This window comes from Taudactylus pleione, unplaced genomic scaffold (assembly GCF_031769625.1).
Source record: "Taudactylus pleione unplaced genomic scaffold, aTauple2 ptg000366l, whole genome shotgun sequence".
Taxonomy (NCBI): domain Eukaryota; kingdom Metazoa; phylum Chordata; class Amphibia; order Anura; family Myobatrachidae; genus Taudactylus; species Taudactylus pleione.
This window is the reverse complement of record NW_028284767.1, coordinates 3,897,319-3,919,963: the sequence shown is the minus strand read 5'-3', so window position 1 is coordinate 3,919,963 and position 22,645 is coordinate 3,897,319. Positions and strand designations below refer to the sequence as shown.

The window sequence follows — 22,645 nt, the reverse complement described above, 5'->3', positions numbered from 1 at the left end:
CTGTATAAGGTATAATTCACTTACTTTCAGTGATAGCTAGCTGTATGAATGTGTAGAGAATATTAATTTTGATTAGATTTTTATTAACATTATAGTGAACTGCTAGATTTCTTGTTTGGCTGAGGAGCTCAATATTCTTTTTCTAAATATTAACTTTTTTTTTACACTACACCACTCCAAGGTATTACCCTACAAGTGGGCTTGATCGGGGGCGTGTCCATTGGCGAAAAAACCCCCCAAAAACATAAATAAAATATGTGCTCCCCACACCTTGTGCAGGCAGGTCCTTCCTCATTACTGCTGCTCCTCCTTTTCCAGCAGCCGCTCCCAGAATGCCATGTGCTGACGACGTTACACAGCATGACTTTGTGACGCCCGGCATTCTGGAAAACTGGGACTCCCAGTGGTTTAGCGCCGCGGTCATTTGTAAATATGGAGCCACTGCCTCCGCAGCTTATATGTAGCAGCGGGCAAAAGCGGGCGGGCTCTATCAGATTAGACGTGCTGGAGGGGTGACTGCAGCCTGTGCCCTCAGGCTGCAGAGCCCTGGGCGAAAGCCCTGCTTGCCCGCCCCTAGAACCGACACTGGAGACAGGTGATGAGTCCACCATAATAACTAAATTAATGCTGAACCACAAAAAAGAGTTAAATATCTATGAAACCGCTATTAAGAGAGTAGGAAACAAGTGACAACAGTCTCACTGTTCAAAACTACATTGCGTGACACAGGCTACACAATCAGACCTTCATCTTTGACTAGTGGTTCTCAACCTTTGGAAGTAGTACCCCAAGGCGCATTCACTGTGATGCTCAGGGGTACTTGAAGATCTTCTGGAATGGCAGGGCAGGACATCCAGGTGGTAATTAGCAGGTCCTGTAGCTGTTCAATTCAGCACGCAGTTTAGTCCGACCCTTACAAGTTAAGTCAGAGTCTGTTCTCAGACTAAAGTGCCGGCCGTGAGGCTGTTAGCAGCTTCGCGGCTGGTATATTAGTTGGAATTCTCCTCGCACCCTCAGGAGGGTGCGAGAAGAAATAATTTAGTCACTCTAAAAGTGCAGTCAATGGAATTGCTCTGGGAGCTCCCTCCCAGCTCTATTCAACTCCCACTGAATTGAATTGCCCCCATAGGGCCTGATTCAGCGTTGTGAGCTTTTTGCCGTAGGAGGCTTCTGAAGGCTAAAGACACCAACTGCTGGCATTACAGATCGGAGTGCTGCTTCCAAAGAAGCAGGGTCGGATCACCATCAGTCAGCCATCGGCCATCTGAGTACTCAGAATGGCCGCTCGAATTCCTTTGCCAAGACAGGGGAGACTGTGTTGGAGGACGCAAACCCTGCCCTCAGCACACCTACAAAACGGGGGCAGCACGCCCCTGCTTTGTAAAACAGTTGCCGTCCCCACCCTACGGCCAAATGGCTGCAACATTTAAATCATGATGTGGCTTAGAGGGCACTGCAAGCGATCTTACAGACACTGATTGGCACAAGAACAGTACAGATCATACACATGCACTGATTGGCCACTATCAGAGTTGTGCGCAAATCAATGGGTTTGTGTTCAACTCTGAATCGGGCCCATAGAGAAAGCAGTGCCCTAGGGATCTCTTGCCCCAAGCATCACTATAGGACCTAGATAACAAAATGAAAAAGTCTGTCCCTGTAACACAAAGCGTATGTGTACTACAATATTATTGTAAATATTTTATTCATCATAAACTGTAATACTGTATGTCAGATTTACATATGTAGAATTCATTTTATTCTTGCGTAATTTTTTAAAAAAATCTTGTTTACATCACTTTTATTGCTTTTACATGTAGCAGTGCCTGAACATTTTATCCAATAGCAATTATTTTCATTACAAATTAATTGCTTTGCAAATGATGGGGGTACAAATAAGGCAAGTGGGCTGCAAAGGGGTACCCAGGCAGAAAATGATTTAGAACCACTGTCTTAAATCAAATGGATCACTATCCACCAAACACTTTCTAAAACAACAGTGACAGAGAACGGCCTCGTCAGATCCAGCTCCCTCCAATCAAAGCCATACAAAGCTGAAGTGGTACCAAACCTAACCTGTTAGATGGGGGAGCCTAGGAGTTAATAGACTAAAGGTCGACTGAGGTTGTATCCCTATGTATGAAAAATATGCATATTCTGCGTTCAGAAAGCCCATCAATGTTGATCGATCTAGATAGTTTTTAAATCAATCTAAATCGACCTTTAGTAAATTTACCTCCTAGACTCTCCTACACGGATATCTATGTGATTGTGTACCAGGTCAACTCAGCACAGGTGGATCACATAATATTTAGGTTTTACCCTCCATCCTAAATTCCAGAAAAGGAGATATTGTTGTTGGTTTATTTCTGATCATAGTTCTGGTCTGACGTGTATTGAATACATTATTGACTTTATTTCATTTGTCAGATTTATAATTGTGTTTTATATCATTGTATAAATGTGCCATTTCACTTCAATAAGTAGCACTAGACTGATCACTGCTAATCTCTAATTGCTTCCTATGGTTTACAGAGTTGTCTGAGATTTTAACCATAGACTAAAGGGGCCTATCCATTAGCAGATAAATTGAACGATATATCGTTCAATTGTTCAATTTATCTGCTATGGATAGGCCCTGAACGATGACAGATGTGCACTCCTGTAGCCGATAAACTGAATCTTTCATCTCTCCAACATGTTGGTCAATTATCGCATATAGCTGTACGATATTAGAAATATCTGGCAGTTTATATGCGGTAAACGACGAACGATGAAAGATATTAGCACCAGCTACAGAGCGTTGCAGAGAAAAATATCCACTCCCTGAATGATGTCATGCGTTATCGTTCATCGTTTGCCAAAATCTGTCATGTACATGACAGATATCGTTCAGCACAGCCACCAGAATTTTCAAGGGATATCTTTTGTCTTTCATCGCTCAGAAAAACATCTGCTAATGGATAGGCCCCTTAACAGAGTTTAGCACTAAAAGATGCTATATCAATATTAGCAGGGTGTGTATTATAGGGAATCCCACTGTGCTGTAGCTGTTATTTTATACATTTAAAGATATATATTCTTACTAAAAAACATACTGTACTGTGCATTTCTCAATGCAATTTCATACAATAATACTAGTAACATACAGTCAGGTGCATAAATATTGGGACATTGACAGAATTGTCATATTTTGGCCTCTATTCACCACCACAATGGCTTTCAAATGAAACAAACAAGATGTGCTTTAACTGCAGACTTTCAGATTTAATTTGAGGGTAATTACATCCAAATCAGGTGAAAGGTGTAGGAATTACAACGGTTTCTATATGTGCCTCCCAATTTTTAAGGGGCCAAAAGTAATGGGACTATCAACTCAAAAGCTATTTCATGGACAAGTGTGGGCTATTCCCTCGTTATTTCATTATCAATTAAGCAGGTAAAAGGTCTGGAGTTGATCCTAGGTGTGACATTTGCATTTGGAATCAGTTGCTGTCGACTCTCAATATGGGATCCAAAGAGCTGTCACTATCAGTGAAGCAAGCCATCATTAGGCTGAAAAATCAAAACAAACCCATCAGAGAGATAGCAAAAACATTAGGTGAGGCCAAATCAAATGTTTGGAACATTCTTAAAAAGAAAGAAAGCACCGGAGAGATCAGCAACACCAAAAGACCCAGAAGACCACGGAAAACAACTGTGGTGGATGACAGAAGAATTATTTCGCTGGTGAAGAAAAACCCCTTCACAACAGTTGGCCAAATCAAGAACACTCTCCAGGAGGTAGGTGTATATGTGTCAAAGTCAACAATCAAGAGAAGACTTCACAAGAGTGAATATAGAGGGTTCACCACAAGATGTAAACCATTGGTGAGCCATAAAAACAGGAAGACCAGATTACAGTTTGCCAAACAACATCTAAAAAAGCCATTGCAGTTCTGGAACAACATCCTATGGACGGATGAGACAAAGATCAACTTGTACCACAGTGATGGGAAGAGAAGAGTATGGAGAAGGAAAGGAACTGCTCATGATCCAAAACATACCACCTCATCAGTGAAGCATGGTGGTGGTAGTGTCATGGCATGGGCATGTATGGCTGCCAATGGAACTGGTTCCCTTGTATTTATTGATGATGTGATTGCTGATAAAAGCAGCGGAATGAATTTTGAAGTGTTTTGGGCAATATTATATGGTCATATTCAGTCAAATGCTTCAGAACTCATTGGACGGCTCTTCACAGTGCAGATGGACAATGACCCGAAGCATACTGCAAAAGCAACCAAAGAGTTTTTTAAGGCTAAAATGTGGAATGTTATGCAATGGCCAAGTCAATCCCCTGACCTGAATCCGATTGAGCATGCATTTCACTTGATGAAGACAAAACTGAAGGGAAAATGCCCCAAGAACAAGCAGGAACTGAAGACATTTGCAGTAGAGGCCTGGCAGAGCATCACCAGGGATGAAACCCAGCGTCTGGTGATGTCTATGCGTTCCAGACTTCAGGCTATAATTACCAGCAAAGGATTTGCAACAAAGTATTAAAAAGTGAAAGTTAGATTTAGGATTGTTTAGTTTGTCCCATTACTTTTGGCCCCTTAAAAAGTGGGAGGCACATACAGAAACCGTTGTAATTCCTACACCTTTCACCTGATTTGGATGTAATTACCCTCAAATTAAATCTGAAAGTCTGCAGTTAAAGCACATCTTGTTTGTTTCATTTCAAAGCCATTGTGATGGTGAATAGAGGCCACAATATGACAATTCTGTCAATGTCCCAATATTTATGCACCTGACTATATATGCCTATGCACATGTTGTACAATTAATGCAGGAATTCCCAGCTGGAACCTAGACCAGAAAATATTTTTGTCCTTTATATACAGTATAGTCTGATGTTTCCCCTTGCCCTGAATATGCATTATGTTTCAATGTTTTATTCATTGTACTTTGAACAAATTTGTAGCTGCTTAGCCCATCCTGTTTATTATTCTCGTAGTGTGTGTGTAAAGTTCACACCATTTTTGATCCCAAACTTTATTTATTTTTGTTTGTATGGACCTTACTCGTATTTCATTTGATCATCCATTCTGTAAAACATTTAATACATAGTTTAAACATTTGATTTTATTTTAATGTGCATTTTTCTATCTTTAAAATATTTGTATTGAGTCACTGAACCAGCTTTATTCCCTCTTTGTGTGCCTGGTGGTAAAATGACTTTCAATCTCCTCTTTCTTATTATATTTACTACCAGATTTAAAGCCACAACACATTTTTTGGCATGAAAAATATACAGTATTTACATACAATACCTCACATACTGTATACATTAGATCAGGGGTCAGGGAACTTTTTTACCTTTTACCCAAAAATATATTTAGATATGCCGATGTTACCCTCTTGATTTGAAAGGAAGGAAATCCTATAGTAGTGCCCCCATATAATGCCCCTGTAGTAGTGCCCCCATAGTTATGCCCCTGTAGCAGTGCCCCCATGGTTATGCCCCTGTAGCAGTGCCATAGTTATGCCCCTGTATCAGTGCCCCTGTAGCAGTGCCCCCATAGTTATGCCCCTGTAGTAGTGCCCTCATAGTTATGCCCCTGTAGCAGTGCCCCCATGATAATGCCCCTCTAGCAGTGCCCACATAGTTATGCCCCTGTAGCAGTGTCATAGTTATGCCCCTGTATCAGTGCCCCCATAGTTATTATTATTTATTACCAGTTATTTATATAGCGCACACATATTCCGCAGTGCTTTACAGAGAATATCTGGCCATTCACATCAGTCCCTGCCCCAGTGGAGCTTACAATCTATATTCCCTATCACATGCTCAACGCAAATAGACACTAGGGTTAATTTGTGTTCGGAGCCAATTAACCTACCAGTATATTTTTGGAGTGTGGGAGGAAACCGGAGTACCCGGAGGAAACCCACGCAAGCACAGGGAGAATATACAAACTCCACACAGGTAGGGCCATGGTGGGAATCGAACCCATGACCTCAGTGCTGTGAGGCAATAACGCTAACCATTACATGCCCCTGTAGCAGTGCCTCCATAGTTATGCCCCTGTAGTAGTGCCCTCATAGTTATGCCCCTGTAGCAGTGCCCCATAGTTATGCCCCTGTAGCAGTGCCCCCATAGTTATGCCCCTGTAGCAGCGCCATAGTTATGCCCCTGTAGCAGTGCCCCCATAGTTATGTCCCTGTAGCAGCACCATAGTTATGCCCCAGTAGCAGCAGCATAGTTATGCCCCTGTAGCAGTGCCACCATAGTTATACCCCTGTAGCAGCACCAAAGTTATGCCCCTGTAGCAGTGCCCCCATAGTTATGCCCCTGTAGCAGCACCATAGTTATGCCCCTGTAGCAGTGCCCCCATAGTTATGCCCCTGTAGCAGTGCCCCTGTAGCAGTTCCCCCATAGTTATGGCCCTGTAGCAGTGCCATAGTTATTCCCCTGTAGCAATGCCCCCATAGTTATGCCCCTGTAGCAGTGCCCCCATAGTTATGCCCCTGTAGCAGTGCCCCTGTAGCAGTGCCCCCATAGTTATGCCCCTGTAGCAGTGCCATAGTTATGCCCCTGTAGCAGTGCCCCCATAGTTATGCCCCTGTAGCAGTGCCCCCATAGTTATGCCCCCATAGTGCCGTTTGTACAAAAAAACCCCACCTTAATCCCCGCTACTGCACTGCATCCGCCGCCGTCATGGCCGCCCGGCTGCTCCTCGGACCTATGGGAGAGATGTCATGACGTCTCTCCCATAGTGCGCATGGAGAGAGCCGGAAGCTGGAGTTCAGAAGAGAACTCCAGCCTCCGGCTAACGCGGCGCTGCAGGGAAGGAGCCGGGCGCTCCCTGGTAATAACATCTCAGCGGGCGTCCGGCTTAGAGCTTCCCTGCGGCGCCGGGGTGGAGGTCACTGGTGGCGGGTGCTGCGGCGCACCCGGTTCACGTGCACCTCCAGCCCTGCATCCATTACCCGCAGGAATTTCAGTTTTACCCCATTTGGGGTAATTTACCCCTGTTCCCCGACCACTGCATTAGATTCACAATTATCGTTTTCAAGTGGGTGCAGCAAACAGTAATGCACAAAGGTTTAATGTTAAATATATTATTAATTTGGGTTCCGTTAAAATATATCTCGAAATGTTTTCACATTGTTTTTGTTCCATAATTTGTATTATTGTTGATTTTAAAGAAAATTGTAGTGTTCATAAGTGCTGGGCAGTGAGAAGCATACAGTATATAACACTGGGACAGATAACATAAATGGAGAAGTGAAAACAAGAGGCACTGTAGGGTGCACTCTGGATGTGAGAGAGCTTAGGGCCTGATTCAGAGCTGAACGCTCTGACCAGAGCGCTCGCTCTGAATCAGGGCCCTCCTACCTTTTTTTTGTAGCGTCCTCATGGACGCTCGCATAGCTGTGACGGTAGGCGTTCCCATGGGAACGCCTCCGTCTGGCAGGCACGCCCACCAAAGGGGGCGTGCTGTCAATCAACATCGACAGCACGCCTCCTTTGGTGCGAGACCCGGAGCGATGGTGAGCCCGTCGCTCGCCGGGTCTCGCGCATGCACGACGGAGCTCCCTCCGTCGTGCGCATGCGCAGTGGGGAACATCGACCCGCTTGCGAGCGTCCTGCCGCTCGCGAGCGGGTCTGAATGACCCCCTTACTCCTACTACAGTACCACAATCTTGTATGCAGTAGATCACTGTATCTTTCAGCCTTATCATACTGTACTTCAGTAGATTGTGATTTTCTTACATTTCTGGAAAACAAGAGGTTATTAGATTAGATTATTGGACCTTGGCTAATTTTAGGTGTTGTCCCATATATTGTTTTTTAAAGGGTTCATATTTTGAGAAATGTCACTTTTAAACATCTAATTTTAAAATATTTAAGGCTTGTAATAAAATATTACTGGAAGTAAAGGCCCCCACACACGGTGCGATATAGCAGCCGATCCGACAGATTGGAACGATATCGCTGCTGTATCGTTCTGTTTGTGGGTATGATATCGGCCAGTGCGTGCTCCCGTGGGATCGTACATCGCTCCTCCAGATCTTTCTGCATGTCCTGTTGATCTGTGGGAGCGATGTATGATCCCATGCAGTGCTATGCGGGTGGGGGGAGGGGATGTCGGCATATCGGGCGGTCCACAACCCGATTGCTCCGTGTGTGTGGACCGCCCGATATGTCGGCCATCGGAAAGCCCATCGCGTTGCAAGGTGCATATCGCACCGTGTATGGGGCCCTTAAGACCACTATCTGTTATGTACGTAAAACTTTTGCAGCCATGTAACAAGTATGTCTTCATGGTTAAAAATGTTGCTCAGTCTACAACAATCTTCCTGTTAAATGGCAGCAACAGTGTGTTTCCGAGATTTAAGCAGGAAGTTTCAGAAAGAATCCATACTGTATTTTGAGTAGAGATACAATATGCACGGACCGCTGTGTTTTTGTTTTTGCAAAACCACCCTCAAATGTTACTGTTTTGGCAAAACCACTCTCACGTGTGTTGGTCCAGATTCGGTTCTGGATTGTTTTCAAATTGATAAAAAATCATGTAATTTGGACCTGTTTACATGCAATCCAAAACCAAGATTCAGTGTTTCAAATCCGTGTTCTGAACTTACAGCAGACACGAGACGGGACTTGGTTCTACTCGGGACCCCCAAAAGTGATCTGAGCCGGGACTCGTAACCCCTAAGCCCCGAATATCTCTAATTTAGGTACCATGAGTAATGTTATTAAGTTGTAGTAATGTATATAATGATTCTAATAAGATGCAGTTATATTTGAGTAGATTTACCAAAGCTCATTATACTTGTTATCCTAGAAGTCACATTCTAGTTTTAATACATTGATATGAATAATATGAATATTCTTTTTAAAGTATTTGATTGCATTTAATGGCCACAAAAGATAAAAACCGGTGAAAATTAAGTCATGACACATAATAATACCTAGTTATGCCCCTGGACAAGAGTCATTGTTTTTTTAAACTCACTAAGTTGTTTTGAGTGTAAAGGCTTTTACAGCCTGCGTGCTGATGACAAATGTTTCTCTTGTATTCTTGCTGGAAGATTCTTTTTTTAGTTGTTGTATTAAATATCCAAAATACTTAATAAAAACATTTGTCTTTATTATTTTAGTCAGCAGGATAAAAATTTTCCGAGCACACTAGGGATTGAGGAGGTGGCTTCTGATCTCCGACCTTTAATGTTGTGGATGGCAAACTCTATGGAGCTTCTCAACTTTGTCCAGCAAAAAATCCTAGACATGGAAAAGGAATGGGAGTCAGAAGGTAAGCCCATAATAATTACTATTACATTTGATGTATTTTCTGCATGCTTTTAAGGAATATTATTTGGCATTTAACAACGAATAGGGGATACCATAATACATTAATTAATAGTGTATCAATGCCTTTTTATAAATGAACAAAATAATATATTGCGAAAAAGTAAATGAAACCCCCCAATATATCCCTCACGCAGTGTCCACACTACAGATAGAAGTTCACCTAAAGCAGCTGGTTGAAATAGAAGGAATGTTTTCTTAAAGTTAAATAGAAGAGCAGTAACAACCTGCAACTAGAAAATATGTAACAATACTCTAAAAGTGGCTCATAATTTAAGACAAAATGTATTCAATTTAACTAAATAACAATCGATAAAATGCAAATAAAAATAAATGTTATTCCCGTATATATTACGCACTCTTATCAGCTGGTAGCAACCTCCCGCAGGTTTTCGAGTCCTTGCTGGCTTGTAAGCAAGGTCTTTGTTGACTTATCAATACCAAAATGTAGTCATAGCAGCAGTTAGTGAACAGGTGAATCACTGTCCGTAGGAGATTTAAAACGATTGTCACTTGACCTCTAAATAAAGTGCAAATGCCGGGCGAGTTTCCGTAAACAACATGAGATTTAGGATTCCATGCTTTAAGTTCCTGACTAGTTTCGATGTCAAGGACACTTTTATCAAAGGATCAGCAAGCTAAGGCGCCTTTTCCCATTGCTGCACCAATGGAGAGATTAGTATCATGAATGGGTTCAGGGTATTCGTGGTGAGAGCCCGTGGACCCAGGGCCTGTGTGCACCACGCACCCTGCACCCATTATAAATATGCCCATGATCATCAGTGCGCACTTGCACCAACTTACACTTGGCGATATGATGGAAACTGGCTAGCTCTGCGCAGACCTCAAGTCCGTCGAGTCGATAGCAAACAACATTATTTCCATGAGAACGCAGTTACAGCCCATTTACGTCCGTACAGTCTTAAGTGGAATGGGCTGAAATGTGTATAACTCTGCATCACCTGTACTTGCGTACACTCGGTTCCAGTGTACAAGCAGTGTGTAAATACAAACAGATGTACATTTAACTTTGTATCAGCCCCCATATGCCTGAATCCTAACACGATCAAACAGGCATGCATCTACACACGTCAACTAAATATTCTTACCATCATGTCCCCTTTATTGCCCACAAACTCCTGGCCTGGTTCACACTGTTGTTACAACAGGTGTGCCACCATTATCTCTTTCATACCATTTCTGACCACACAACCATGGTGTTTGGAGAATTTACCCATTGACTTTTTAAGTCCTCCTTTCATAATAATTATTAACAATAAGAGATTCGGTATTCCTGCGCACTGGATTATATCTGATGGGGTATGCGGCACTTAGATATGAGGGTGCCAATCCCTCTGGGGTTAAATACAATAAACAATAATAATCTAATGCGCTCCCCCTGGTGCTGTCTACTGTATTTTAAGGAGTATATGACTGATGATTCTCGAGTAATATGTACAACACAGTGGGCGTAATACCATGTGACGTAGTGATGTGTCATACACACTATGGACTAGAGATAGTGAAAGTACACAGCATTTAATGTAGTAAAACAACCACAACAAAATACAATAGGTTATACTGTTGCTAGTCAAAGTCACAATGGGGGTAACTAAAATATGGGTACAGTAATTAGGAAGGTGAACCCCATGCACGTGATAAGTAAAACTGGTAACATGGTTATGCTGATATAGTCCTCCGCAGTGGACTGCTGGTAGTCTTCCAGTCTTTGAACACACAGTGGGTCTGAGACGCTTTACTTTCACAGTCAAGGGACTACTGCATTCACGCTTCCCACTCCAGACAACTCACTGCTCCTCCTTGTGTGGCTCCATTGGCCCTCCAGTCTGCTTTGAGCCGCCCAGCTCCGATCCTCTCATGCCTTGTCTTGTGCCTTCCTCTACTCAGAGTTATGTGGCCTGGCTCTCTGCCTTGGCAGATGCTCCAGAAGGGTCTCAACAAGGGGTTCTTTGAATGCGACACAGTTTTTATCCTCAAATCTCCACTTGTAACAGGGTTCTCATATAAACAACTTCTCCAAAAAAATTTTAAGATAACCCCACCCCCCCATTTATTTGTAAATAGATTGTACAAACTATATAATTTGCCCTGAGATATTTCTTACCAATCTAATATAAGAAATCGGCATGCTGGGTGCAGTAGTGTGCCAGCAGCTGATGCCAACTACAGAACCCTTTAGCTGTCAATCCTGGATAACAGTGTTTCGGTTGGAAGTGGCACCAGTAGTGTCAATAATTGAGGTGTGCCAGAAGCAACAGGCAGAGAACATTAAACCACAATGGTGTGCCAAACAGAATGCCCTGACAGTGGTGAAAAGCAGCGATGAGAGGACAGAAGGGAAGAGAGCAGGACAAGGTTATAATAAACAATGGAGGGGATTCAGCTGGCTTGTAATGCTTGAAGGAAAATGGAAAATAAAAATATAGCCTTAGGCGTTGACTGGAGACACTTAGTAGATTATCCCCCTGCAGATGTTCAAAAATGGTAGCAAACCAACAAGAAAAAAATAAATGAACTGAATCAATGAACAGCGCTGGAGTGATAAATAATATGATGTAAAAATGTGTGTTCTAGAAAAATGCCCAAAAGCAATACAATGAATCACATTTAGTAATCAAAACAATGTAAAGACATTAATCAAATTATACCATGAACAACTCTAAAAATAAAAAGCATATAGTGGAGTATTATAAAAACACATATGGAGTGACAACAGTAAGAAACAGCAGAAAAGCTGTAATCATAGGAGAATTGTAAAATGACAAAAAGGTGGAGAGAGATTGCAGGACAGTGTAAGTAACAATCTGACAGTGGGAAGAAATCAGGGACACGGAGACGGCTGAAAAGGAAAATAAACTGGAAGCTCTACAGGGAAGTTATAGGAAAATAAACTACTCACTCTGATAGGTTATAAACTCATCAGATTGTGGAAATATTGTAACTATAAAGAGTAGAAGATTGCTGGGAAAGAGAAGTGACATATAATATATGTATAGAGGAAATGTGTAAACAATGAGCTCATCTGGGGCCTTTGTATTAATAATCAGGGAATTGCCACGATTAAGTATCCCTTTCACAGTGGATATTCTCATTTTTAATGAAAATATCTCAGCTATCTTACATAGTTTCCCTTAGTACTAAGGGAAACTCTCAGGGACAGCCCCTGCAAGTTATACCCCTGGCATTTTGTAGAAGTCTTTCACATTTGTGAAAGACTTCTCCATGGGAAGCTGACACTGCGCATGCCGGCGGCAGAGAGATCGGAAGATCTCTCTCCAGCGAGTAAAACCTCCATAGGTTTAAAACAGTTTAGATTATCTGGTTTGGTACATAGGGGTATGATTGGAGTCCCCATTGTTGAAAATGGAAACTGCAATCTGCAGTGCTATTTACACTCTGCCGGAGATTTCTGTGAGGTCTCCTGCATTGTGCTATCAGTACATAGCAACAATTCATACAATTATGCAGAAACTGTAGTTATGAAAGAAAAAAGTTTATATATAGCCCCCTTAGAGGTAAACACATAAGCGCTTGTAGTAAAAGGTACACTCAATAAAGTACATGCTTGCATCCATGTGCAGTATCTGGCAATACGAACAACTCAAAGAGAGTAATACACCAGACATATACAGTATGTTAGAACTCAAAACACAGTACTGTGAATAGGCTGCTGCTAATAGGCTGCTGCTAATTGACATAATATAGCCACAACTCTACAGAATGAATCAGCTGGACTAGAGCTAGTGCTGTGTTGTCCTGCTCCTCCCTGTCCTGTCTTGTAGAGCCTCTGTGCATACACCACCCTCATATCCTCGCCTTTGCCCTGATGCCCCCCAATAAACTCTCTGAGAGCGGAGAACGTATATGGTAGAACAGCAACTGTACTGCTCCACCCTGCTGCACTTCCACTGTATCTCAGCTGGTGTCATTATCTTTATCATCATTGTATATGTTTTACACCAGTACCTGCAAAAGATAAATCTCGAAAAGGCATATTTGGGGTTCATTTAAAGGCACACATCCACTAGACGATTAAATTGAGCGATTGAACGAAATCGTTCGATAATCGTTCTAAAAACATTGGTCGTTTAGACATCTATCATCGTACAAATATGTTGCACAACCTGATGATATCATCAGCTTCAACATGTTTGCAGGTGATTGATGTTCCTTCACTGAACGACTGCTCTTTCAGTGTAGGCACATCACAGACTGACAACAACTGCACGATTACAATGTAGTAATCGTGCAGTCTTTTGCCTGCCGTCTAGTGGATGTGTGCCTTAAGTATTTTGCAGAATCTCCAGGTCGCACGCTACCCTGACGTGGAAAGATTGTAACTCTACTCAACTTTAAGATGCAAGTCTAGGGCCAGATTCAATTAGCTGCGGTGCTTAACATGGGCTTATAGCTGCAGGCTTTAACACCAGGATCTATTCAATTATAAACCTATTTGCTCCTGCGGTAAGCCCGTTGCTAAACTGCATTAACCCATAGAGTCCGGGATAAGTGCTCAGCGCTATTGGATAGCACACTCGCGCCCAACACAAGTGCAGAAAGCCCTAATTACCGCAGATTTCTGTTTGCACCACAGGAGGGTGAGAACAGAAATCTGCAGTATATGCAGACTGCGAAGTAGATATAGTTGTTCTAAGTCATCTTCGTCATTAAAAATTCAAAGTAGTTTTTTTCTTTGTTTTTAAATTTAAATTTTGTAAAATAAACTCTTTTCACTCATCCTCTTTATGTTTATTTTCTGAGATAAGAGTGAATTTGGAACTTTTAATTGTCTTTAAGGACATGAAAGAGCTGTGTGGCCAGTCAGGAAGCTGTAAAATCAGACACATTGAAATGTAGTCATCTTCCTTGTCCGCTTCCCTATACAACAAGCTGGATGTGGGGAGGGAGGACGTCTTACAAGACTATAGCTTTTCCTGATCATGTATAATTACGGCCAATCAAAAGAAAAAGTCAGCAAGTTCAAGGTTTCTGAGGAGGTCGCCATAAGACAACAATTATTAAATAACTTTTAAAGAACGTAGGATGATTTATTGTCATTTTGAGTTGCAGCCCAGCTCTTTCCACAACTGTCACTCCAAAGTATTAGTGGTCCACAGGAATCCAGCTAGCTCACAGCTGAGGGTGGAGCATCTGCTTTGGCTTTTATTGTATATAAAGCGTCATGTGAGGCCGGAGGGTTTGAGGATGATGGTTGAAGTGGAAATGAAAACTTCCCTTCCCATGGAGCCTACAGGCTGCACAAGCCGTTTATCATGGCAGTACAATATGTCATATTGGGCCTGATTCTGAGTTGGATGCAGATGCGGAAGCAGCTGCCTCTTATGCTAATGTCACGGTTGATTTTCACAAAACTGAGATGCTCACTCACAGCGTCATTTCCGTCTCTTTGCACCATCGGTTACACCATCAAAACTTGCAGGATGCCCCCCCTGCAATGCTTAACCCGCAGACTCAATTGCACCAGCCCTGTATGTACTAAGCCTTGGAGATGGATAAAGTGGATGGAGATATAGTACCAGCCAATCAGCTCCTAATTGTTATTTTACAGGCTGTGTTTGAAAAATGACAGTTAGGAGTTGATTGGTTGATACTTTATCTCCGTCTACTTTATCTCTCTCCAAGGCTTAGTATATATGGCCTGACTCAGCAGAGGGCAAAATTACAAAACCGCAAATCCATCCTTGCTAAAATGCAAATGCAGCAAGAGGTGTCTGACACAGGGGGTGCGATCCTAGCGCTGCGACCGAGGTAACCGCCTCTGCCTGTCAATCAGGCAGAGGCATACAGGGACCTGTGTGCGATCACGCAGGACCTGTTCTGCACATGCGCTGATAATTGGGAATCAGCAGTGCACATCAGGCCCATAGACCCCTAAATCTCTTTCCACTTTAGCACTTTTCAAGGCTTATTACATCTACTCCTAAGCAGGGGTGTATCTTGGGGTCCGAGCGCCCCTGGCAAACTAAGGGACTGGCGCCCCCCTCCAATGACTGCTTCTACTTGAAAAAATAAAATAACACACACTGGGGGTAGTTTAATTCAGACACCTGTAGAAATAGGGAGAATATTTATTTTTTTATCTTTTTAATATATATATATATCTTTTACAGAACTTACTCTATTGCAAACCACTATTTACTAATGCCAAAATACACAGTAAAAGCTTGAAAACATATTATCAAAAACAAACATGCATTATGGGTAAAATAATTTACATATATTGAAATTGGACTGTACACTGCATTATGCTTTTTTAACTCTGCCATATAATTCACTGGTAAAACCGCCCACATGGGTCCATTGCTATCTCACACACAATAATATAAACAGCCCATAAGGATTACGGGGCCTATTCATTAAACATTAAAATTCTCTGGAGATAATTAGCTTTAGAACTCTCATGGAGTTCTAGCTAATTATAGGTGGAATTCATCATTCCACCTCTCCATAAGTATCTATTCCGAAAAGCTGTCATTTTTGCGATGACAGCTTTTCGGGAAATAGATTCTTTTCCTTGCCTACACTACCGTATCGCATCTGGAAACAGTGCTGCGCATGCGCTGTTACATCTGTAAAACCAGCGCATGCGCAGCACTGCCTACAGAAGCGGTAAGTTTCGTACCCCCCCGACCCCCTCCGCTCACCTTCCCCCCCCGACTTACCTGTCCGCACAGCAGCCTCCGGCTCCGTCCTGCTGGTCTGTCATGTGGTTTCCCTGCAGACCACATGACAGATTAGAAAAAAAAATAATTTTTTTTTTCTTTTTCTAAACTTTCTTGTGCTCTGCTGGGGAGCACACATGTCCGACCAGCATCCGGAGCCTGAGGACAGAGCAGAGCGCCGGAGGGACTCGTCGGGGGACCTGCACATGCTGATACAGGTAAGTGGATTCTGCTATTCGCCACCTCACAGTGGCGAATAGTAACTGCATCAAATTCCTAAAATTGATAATTTTCGGAATTTGATGAATACCATAATTTCCACATCCCCATACTAATGTATGGGGAGTGTGGAAATTAACGCAGGGGGACTTAACACAGGAGATATCACAGATATCTCATTGCTAAGTCTGTTCATGAATACCAAAATAACATTATTTAAAGAAAATGTCCTTAAAAACTTTATTTTAGTGTTGATGAATAGGCCCCTATATCTTAATCCTGACACCTGAGTATCCACAATCTATAAAGATCATGGTCAATTCCCCATACTGAGGAAAAGATAAATGTATTAATACTTACACTGGGGGTAGTTCAACTTACACGCCTGTAGAAATAGGGAGACAATATATATATATATATATATATATATATATACTTTTTTTTAAATATATATATATATTTTTATATTTTTGCAGTTATAACACGTACTACATGCAAGCACTGTTTATTAATTTCTATATGTCGACAACACAGGAAAAGAGGGCATCAATAACAAACAAGGTGCATTGCGGGCAAGATAATTTGCATATATGCAAATTATCTTGCGAATAGAGCTTTGTGGTTGATGTGGTGCTTACACTCTTTTCCTGCAAGGTTGACATATGGGAATTAGTGAGTGGTGATTGGTATGTAGTGGGTATTGTGGGAGAAGAGATATATTAGAAAAAAAAAAAAATTAGTCTCTCTAATTTTAAATGTTTCTGATATAAAGGGACATATAAGAAGCCTGATACACATTAACAATCAATGGAGGACACTGATAACAGCAGAGGAGACAGAAGGAGACCAGGGATCATTTACTAATGACAGCTGTCTGCGGGACACTGCGCAGAGCAAACAGGAGAGATCAGTGATCATTTGTTAATTATGTCGGGTGGCGACGGTGCCCCCCCTCGGCCTGCGAGGGCCATCAAGGCCAATAGGAAGATACGCCCCTGCCCCTAAGTGCCTGTCATTCCTATCAAACATTAGTCAGCTGGCAGAGTCTAGTGTTGAAAGCTGCATTATAGGGGGGACCCCACGCTTTTTGTCCAAATTTATTTTTACTATAAAAAATACTGCTGCATGGGTCTCGGGAATCTATGCAGCTCTTTATATGGGTGCAATTTACTATTAATAGCAAACATAAAATGCATCTAAAAAAAATACACATTTGCAACTATACAAAGTTGGTCACATCTCATCTCTGCTACCTATTCTGTATACACAGAAAATGTGTTTTCCTTTTCAGTACCCTTTTTACTTTTGCGGTTATGCACAAATTGCACAGAACTCTAAATGGGGACCTTTGCATTTGGGAATGAAATTGTTTATACTTTAACAATAAAACAAAACATGCAGGTGATAGTGGCAGAGTGACAGGCTATTGTTTCAAGTTGCTATATCATTAAATGAGATGTAGTCAGCATCCCTGTGGTCTGGATGCCGACGGTCAGAATTCCGAAGCCGGAAACCTGACAGCTAGGGCCGCCAAGTGCCAAGGCGGGCCCCAGTAATAGGGGGCGTGGCCTACTCGCAGGGAGGCGGGGCCATGCCCCCTTGCCGGCGCCCGTGCAAAGCCAGGGGGGGAGCGATCAGTGTTAACGCTCCCCCACACAGGCATAGGAGACTGCTGTGGCTGCCCCTCAGCAGCCACGAGCAGTCTCCAACTGCAGCTCAGCACACGCTGTGTGCTGGGCTGCTGTGAGGGAGGGGGGGAGGCGTCGGACCCGGGCCCCTCAGGAAGCCCGGGCCCGGGTAATCTGTACCCACTCCCCTTCCCTCTCGGCGCCCCTGCTGACAGCAGTCGGAATCACGGCTCCAGAATCTCGACCGCTGACATCCCGACGGTAAGTATTAGGTTTGGGGCTAGAGTTAGGGTAGGGGTTAGGGTTAGGCACTAGGGGAGGGTTAGGGTTTAGACTGCGGGAGGGGAGCGTCAGGGATAGACTGCTTGAGGTGGGAGGGTTAGGGTTAGGCACTAGGGGAGGGTTAGGGTTAGACTGCGGGAGGGGAGGGTTAGGGTTAGACTGCTTGGGGTGGGAGGGTTAGGGTTAGGCACTAGGGGAGGGTTAGGGTTAGACTGCGGGAAGGGAGGATCAGGGTTAGGCTGCTTGGGGTGGGAGGGTTAGGGTTAGGCTCCTGGAGGGGAGGGTTAGGGTTAGGCTGCGGGAGGGGAGGGTTAGGGTTAGGCTGCGGGAGGGGAGGGTTAGGGTTAGACTGCGGGGGGGATGGTTAGGGTTAGACTGCGGTGGGGAGGGTTAGGCTGCTTGGGGGGGAGGGTTAGGGTTAGGCTGCGGTTTGGGAGGGGAGGGTTAGGGTTACACTGCGGGAGGAGAGGGTTAGGGTTAGAGGTAAGGATACTTACCTGCAGTCATCTGTATTCAGACCGCCAGAATCCCGTACCCGAGCATATTAAATCTCTGTTATAGTAGTTGCAGGTAGAATACATTTACAACTCTCTCTATTTCCTCTGTTGTCTGTTCTCTGTTTTCCCGTAAAGCCTAATGAGCTTACTTTAATTGGGGCATTTTGCTTCAAAAATCAACTAATATCAAAACGATTCTAATAATTTTCCCCATAACGTGGTTATGGATACATTTGTAGAATTGATGGAAAGTGTATTTTAATGTGACTACAATTTAGGGAAATTAATAAATAATAATAAATAAATTATAAATTGCATTCTTCTTTGTTTCAGGAACCTCCCAAGATGCTTTGCTTTCCAGTGACCTGGAGGCATGTGAGGAGTCTATGGCTCTACTTGATGAGGTCATTATGTACACCTTCCAGCAGTGCGTTTATTACCTAACCAAGGTATGAGGGCTGGTTTCACACATACATTAGCTGTCCCTGTTCTAAAACTACCACATTGCTGTTACTTAGTTGTGAACTGTGGGTCTGATTCAGACCTGCTCGTTAGATGCGGCCGCTCGCTCCCAGCGTATGGAAATTTTGCAAAGTGACGTTAAGGCAGCCGCTCGCTCGGCAAGGCATAAGCACACTGGCTATGTCTTGGCGAGCGATCACTTTGTGTTTACAGACGCCCAACAGCCTGTCTTTAGCTGCCCACTAGCGTACGTCATCTCCAGGAAGTATATTCGACCATCGGTATATCGTGTTACATCAGATCTGACCGCAGCGCTTGCGGTTGACTGTACCCTACCGCAAGCACTGCGAGCACTTCAGTGTATTATTCAACCAGGTGACGTGTACTATGGCGCTGCCTGTTAATTATGCACGCGTCCGCAACTCTTCTCCCCTGTTACTACTGCCCTACCCCTGTTACCACCCACAAACGGCCTCTGCTGTCACTCATTCCACTGGGCTGTCTTTGCAGGGCGAGCGAGCACATTCCGATCACTCGTACTAGTTTGCACATGCACACTGCGAACTATACACATGCGCACATTAGCGAACATCGTCTGCAACGAGCGGCCGCTTGCCAGTGAGTGGGTCTGAATCAGGCCCTGTGTTTGATCTCCAGGAGAGGTACCAAGCCTTTATGATGTGTCCAGTGAAATGTTTTATAATTACATTTTTCCTGGTTTTATTACAAGTCTACTGCAAAGTTTTTCTTCCTGACACTGGGGATGCAGTAAAATGACAGGAATGAATTAAACAAAGCTATTTTATTTATAGAAACATTAGAGAGTACTTGATAATAATATTTAAAATTAAAAGTCCTACATGTACATTTATGTTTATAGTGGTTTCCATAAGTGAGAGATAGGACACTTTCCGTTGCTGTGTTAGGTACTAGAATTGCTAGTAACATCCATGCTAACCATTCTCCATGTGTAAAGCCTGCCAAGGTGCTTATTAAAACAATTATATGGTCATTTCTCTGTAACAAACTTTGTGTCCCTCTTTGACCATTTGGATGTATTCCCTGTATGATCACACACAGCCCATCACAAAGAAAGTGACTTTGGAATTTGAAATACTCAGAAAATGAACATGAAATTCTAACAGGGGGAATATATCTTTATTTTGACCACTTAATTGCCTGTAAGAACGTGTATCTGGGAGACGGTGATACGGATTAAATGGAACTTATTTTGTTGGATTGAAGAGCACCTCAAATGCTCTAAAGTCAGATGCATCTCTGCAATTTATGAGTGTTATTGTTATCCCTGTATATTTTTTTAAAATAGTATATAAGAAACCATCATTTCCCCCAGACTGTGTAATTCCAATTTCTATACCCGATGGCACTGCGACCTCCATCCGTAAACTTATCCACCGGATAAGTGGATGTCTGTTTCTCTTATAATTCAATTAACTGTTACTACTTACTTACTTATCCCTGTTTATTATTGTGTTGTATTTATACTATATTATTACAAAAAGGCTATTTGCACCTTTCTTTATTCCATAGACGTTATATGCAGCTTTGCCATCCCTGCTTGATAGTAACCCATTCACAGATCCTACCAATCTGTCAGATGTAGGCGAGTTAAGCAACATGCCAGAGGGCACCCGTGGCACACTTTCCATTTACCAGGCTACGCTGGATTTGACCCGGGAATGTGAGCTGCACCCAGATCTCGTGTCTCAGACATTCGGCTATCTCTTTTTTTTCTCCAATGCTTCACTCTTCAATACTCTCATGGAAAAAGGTAAGTTCATGTTACTAATGGGCTGTCAGGGGAAGACGGCTAATCTTTTTCAATAATTTATTTTACCCACAGGTAAACTATCAGATTTCTCAGGTGCTTTGTTATTTACCTTGGCGCAGGCATCATTTTCCCAAAGATGAGCGCATGCGCAGTACAGAAGTCACCGGGAACATGGCGGGGGCGCCCTGTTCCGGGAGATTTGCCCATGTGCTAAGACTACAGTGCCAGTGTCTACGCAAAACTGAGCTGCAGAGAGATGAGGCTATACACGGGCCCCCAGCGGACAGAGGGATTTAAGGTTAGGCACTAAGGGGGGAGGGTTAGGTTTAGGCACTAAGGGGGGAGGATTAAGGTTAGGCACTAAGGGAGGAGGGTTAGGTTTAGGCACTAAGGGGGGGAGGATTAAGGCTAGGCACTAAGGGAGGAGGGTTAGGTTTAGGCACTAAGGGGGGAGAGTTAGGTTTAGGCACTAAAGGGGGAGGGTTAGACTTAGGCACTAAGGGGGGAGGGTTAGGTTTAGGCACTAATCGGGAGGGTTAGGGTGCGGGAAATGGAGGATTAGGGTTAAGATGCAGGAAGGGAAGGTTAGGGTGTGAAGGGGGAAGAATTAGAATACTTAGCTAGCCCCTTTTCGGGATTCTGAGCATCGGGATGCTGCTGTCGGTCTTTTGAATTTGGTTCTGTGTAATTGCTGTACATGATCTAAAAATGGGTCAGACAAGCACTTTTCCATCATTCTGCTTAAAAGCATCACTGACTAATTCTCTCACTCATCTTTTCTGATGGAGGAGGGGCTGGTCCTATGCCGCATCCATGGGCCAGCAGTTCCTCTCATTGTCCTGGCAGGTTATCTGCAGGAAGTGGTGTGCTTCCTCCTCGCCTCGCTCTCAGGGCTGGCGGGGGCACTTTTTTCCTTCGCAGCAGGAAGTGAAAGGTCGCCTGGGCTGAAAAGAGAGGATGACGTGCTTTTCTTTTTCCATAACACCACCAGTGCTTAACCCTTTTCTTGGTCCAGGAAGAATGTACTTCCATTTAATGGACAATTTAGTGAACTTGATTATGATATATAACTATCAGGGTTGTAAGGGGCAGGGTCACCATTGCTAGTCAGTCTGAATGTATAAGACATGCCAACATTCTGACTTATAGGGAGACAGTGTTAAAGGGTGTATAAATAATGGGTGTTGGCTTAACAATTTCGTTACTATGATTTATCATTTTGGTGGCTAATGCACAATACAAACCAGTCTAATACGGACACCTTATTGCTATTTACAATATAAATACACATTCTTGGTGGCTAGTTTGCAATACAAACTTTGCATTTTTGGTAGCTAGTGTACAATACTTTCCTGATAAATAATATGCAATCCTGCCATCCCTGGCTAGTGAACAGTACAGACATAGGGGGAAATGTATTAAACCTACTAAAAAGAACAAGTGGAGATGTTACCCCTAGCAACCAATCAGCTTAAAGTTGTTATTAATCAAGTAAATTCTCTAAAATGATAGCTAGAAGCTGATTGGTTGCTTAGGAAACTTCTCCACCTATCCTCTTTAGAAGATCAAAGACATCTGCTCATTATTCTGTTAATTACTGATGCCAGATTACTGGCATTAACAAGCCATAGGCAGCACCTGGTGCTCTGATTGGCTGTTTGCACATTGGACTTCAGAAGACCATCTGAGTTCAGCCTATC

The 22,645-nt window shown here is 43.1% G+C and overlaps 1 protein-coding gene across 3 annotated transcripts in view; it reads left to right on the top strand.

Moving 5' to 3' along the window:
• The window catches only part of RASIP1 (Ras interacting protein 1), a 96,489-nt gene that overhangs the window by 62,373 nt on the left and 11,471 nt on the right, over positions 1-22,645 (top strand). For all 3 annotated transcript variants that reach the window (XM_088444478.1, XM_088444477.1, XM_088444476.1), the window contains exons 7-9: positions 9,154-9,305; positions 19,025-19,140; positions 20,705-20,945. In XM_088444478.1, coding sequence (XP_088300604.1) covers positions 9,154-9,305; positions 19,025-19,140; positions 20,705-20,945 — 509 coding nt within the window. The remainder of the gene's footprint in view (positions 1-9,153; positions 9,306-19,024; positions 19,141-20,704; positions 20,946-22,645) is intronic.